The following is a 2697-nucleotide window of genomic DNA, read 5'->3' as shown; positions in this document are numbered from 1 at the left end:
GCTCGGGCCTCTCCTCACTGCGGCTCCGGCGCAGCCGTTGCGCGCCCTGCGTCCGGCGGGCCCGGCACAGCTTGCCCAGCAGGCCCTGCGACACCACCTCATCGAAGCGTGCTCGGTGCTTCTTGGGGATGAAGATCCTGCCGGCGTAGACCGCAGAGTAGGGGAGCATCCTAAGGCTCCTCCTCATGGGGACAGCCGAGGCTCTTCCGCCGCTCCCCAGGAGTGACAGGGGCAGGGCATGGGGTGGGAGTGGGGGATATCAGCAGCCATATCCCAGTTACCCCGTTACTGCCTAGACTTGCGCCCCTAACCGCCCCAGGCCATCACAGTACTCTGACGTCCTGTTTGCTCCACCTTCCCTTGGGGAAAATCACATTACTCCGGCCTCTGCTGGGCCTCAGTTCCCCCACAGCCAGTTCACGGACCTGTTCTTCCTGTGGCCTTTGGTTCCCATCTCTGGGCTCTCCCTGACTTCCTCATCTCATGGCCTTGCACCTACCAAATAATCCCTACCCAGCGATCCCTACCACCCATCTTCTGGCTTGCTTTTAGGTGACTGGGCTTCAGAAAACTAAAGCCTCAATCTGCCTGTGGTCTCATTTCTCAGAGACTCTCATCACACCCCTCAGTTTTCCTGCTTGCTTCTCTGGTCAGCCCGTCTACAGCTGCCTACTCATTTACCAGGACCCCTGCCTGCTCCACTCTCTGCTCCTTTATCTAAACCAGGTTGGCCACACCCAACATTGGCTTCCCTTCAGTTGGATCCTGCATGTATTTTGCTAGCCACTACTCCCTGCACTGGGGACTGCGGATCCTGCTCTCAAAGGAGACGGCCTGAAAGTGACATGAGAAAAGGTGGGAAGCATGGTCCCCTGTGCTGGATCCACACTTTGAGATAACTCTTTGGTGCCTGTGGGTCTCCTCTGCAAAACTGGAAACTGAGGGCTGGTTCTGTAGCCGAGCTGTGAGCCACAGTAGCCAACCAGGGCTCAGCACATGGGAGCGGCTCCGTGACAAGAAGTCCAATCACACCTCTGAGTAATGGTGGCAGTTAACATCCTGATAGACTCCCTGGTCTGTGACAGGATTCTGCAGTACAGAATGGATCCGTACACTTTACACAGCAGGAATCAGAGCCTAGTCTTCTGAGCCTTGGCACTGTAATAGGTTCTCTGACACCGGCCCCTGAAGATCTCTATCAAGGCTTCCCTGGCTGCATCCCAAGGCTCCCTTCCCTACTCATGGTACCAGGAGCCAGTGCCAAATGCCAAGGGCATGATGAGAGGGAGGGGAGGCAGTGGCCCTATAGCCAGCTGAAATACAACCCCTCTGAGGTTGCCCAGTGGCCCCTGCACAGTTCTCCCAACCTCTGTGGCTAGGATTAATAAGGTCAGGCAGGCAAAATAAGCTGAGCTCCCAGTGAGCTCTGCTCCAGATCCACATGTTCTAGGTGACCAGGAGACCAGAATGAATGGCCTGCTCTACTCTGGCAAGAGCCCATCCCTGCCCCCCTCCCAAGTGACTCCTGACCTCAGCCTCAGCCCCCAGATAGTCACTAAGGTCCCGGAGCCTGACACTTCCGTCTGCCTAGCCTTCATATTTCCTATACCCTCCCAGACCTCACGACCTGGCAAAGGAGAGATGACAAGCCTGATACTATCCATCTCACACTTTGGGCTCCAGCCACAGGTGCCGGAAGCCCTCAGCTCAACACACCCAGCCTGAGCCCAGTCTTGGCAGTTGACCATCACACTCAACCCTCTAGCAGCAAATAGAAAAGACTCTGCCCTGCCCTCCCCCAGAGGTAACCAGGCTGTCACCAATTGCACAGGTGAGGCAAGATGAAGTGTTTGACATCCTTGATGTCCTTGGGGCTGAGCCAGGCATCCTTGTGCCTGGTGAGCCAGACATCTTTCCTGGCTTTTGAGGGCTCTCCAGCTCAGTCTGGCCCAGGCTCCCAGCCCTGAGTGCTCTGAATTGACTGACCCAGCAGAGCCAGGTACCATGGAGCCATGTTGGCTACCCTGACTGACAGCCCAGCGATAGCTGCCCCAAGACCCCCCCTGTTCTGCGATGCCCAAGGACCTCTATGAGGTCTTTCTGAGGATGAAACAATGACCTTACATTCAAGAGCAATCCTGTTCTCACTACCTGGGTCAAGTCTACAACCAACCCCAGGTTCTCAGTAGAAACTCAGGAGTCTCTCTCCATTCCCTGCCCCAGCCCAGCTTTCTCCATCTGGCCCTTGATCATCGGCCAGTGAACTGGCCAGGGTGTCCTGGTTCACGGGGTTGGGGGAGAATACTCGGGGGGGTGTCCACGGGAATAGAGCCTCAGCCTGAAGGAAGTAGCAGTGGAGGGGTGGCGCCCACCAAACTCTGGACAAGACAAGCCAGACTCTCACCCAGGGGACCCAACCCGAGCCTGGGCCCTCTGTTCTGTCCCCTTAACCAACCAACCCAGTCCTAGGAAGGAAAGAGGGTTGTTCAGTGCCGGCCCTTCGCCCCAGCCCAGATTGCTAGGGCAGCGCATGGGTTCCAGCGCCCATCACAGGGACCGTCTTGGTCCTATACCTACTTAGCTCCCATCCACCCTCCCCCTGGCTTTGCCCAGGCTCGGTGGATACCCACCCAGAGTAGGGAAGCCCCTCAATGCCCCAGCCCCACCCCCTTTCAGGTCAGCCCGAGGCGAGTCAGC

At 57.4% G+C, this 2697-nt stretch overlaps 1 protein-coding gene across 1 annotated transcript in view; it reads right to left on the bottom strand.

Moving 5' to 3' along the window:
• Positions 1 to 2697, bottom strand: part of GRID2IP (Grid2 interacting protein) — a 59771-nt gene that overhangs the window by 40691 nt on the left and 16383 nt on the right. Inside the window, 1 exon segment of the mRNA XM_006143671.2 lies at positions 8 to 137. Within this exon segment, the coding sequence (XP_006143733.2) occupies positions 8 to 137 (130 nt within the window).

Source organism: Tupaia chinensis, unplaced genomic scaffold (genome assembly GCF_000334495.1).
Source record: "Tupaia chinensis unplaced genomic scaffold, TupChi_1.0 Scaffold000101_1, whole genome shotgun sequence".
Lineage (NCBI taxonomy): Eukaryota > Metazoa > Chordata > Mammalia > Scandentia > Tupaiidae > Tupaia > Tupaia belangeri.
The sequence above is the reverse complement of the archived record's forward strand: the minus strand, read 5'-3'. Positions and strand labels throughout refer to the sequence as shown.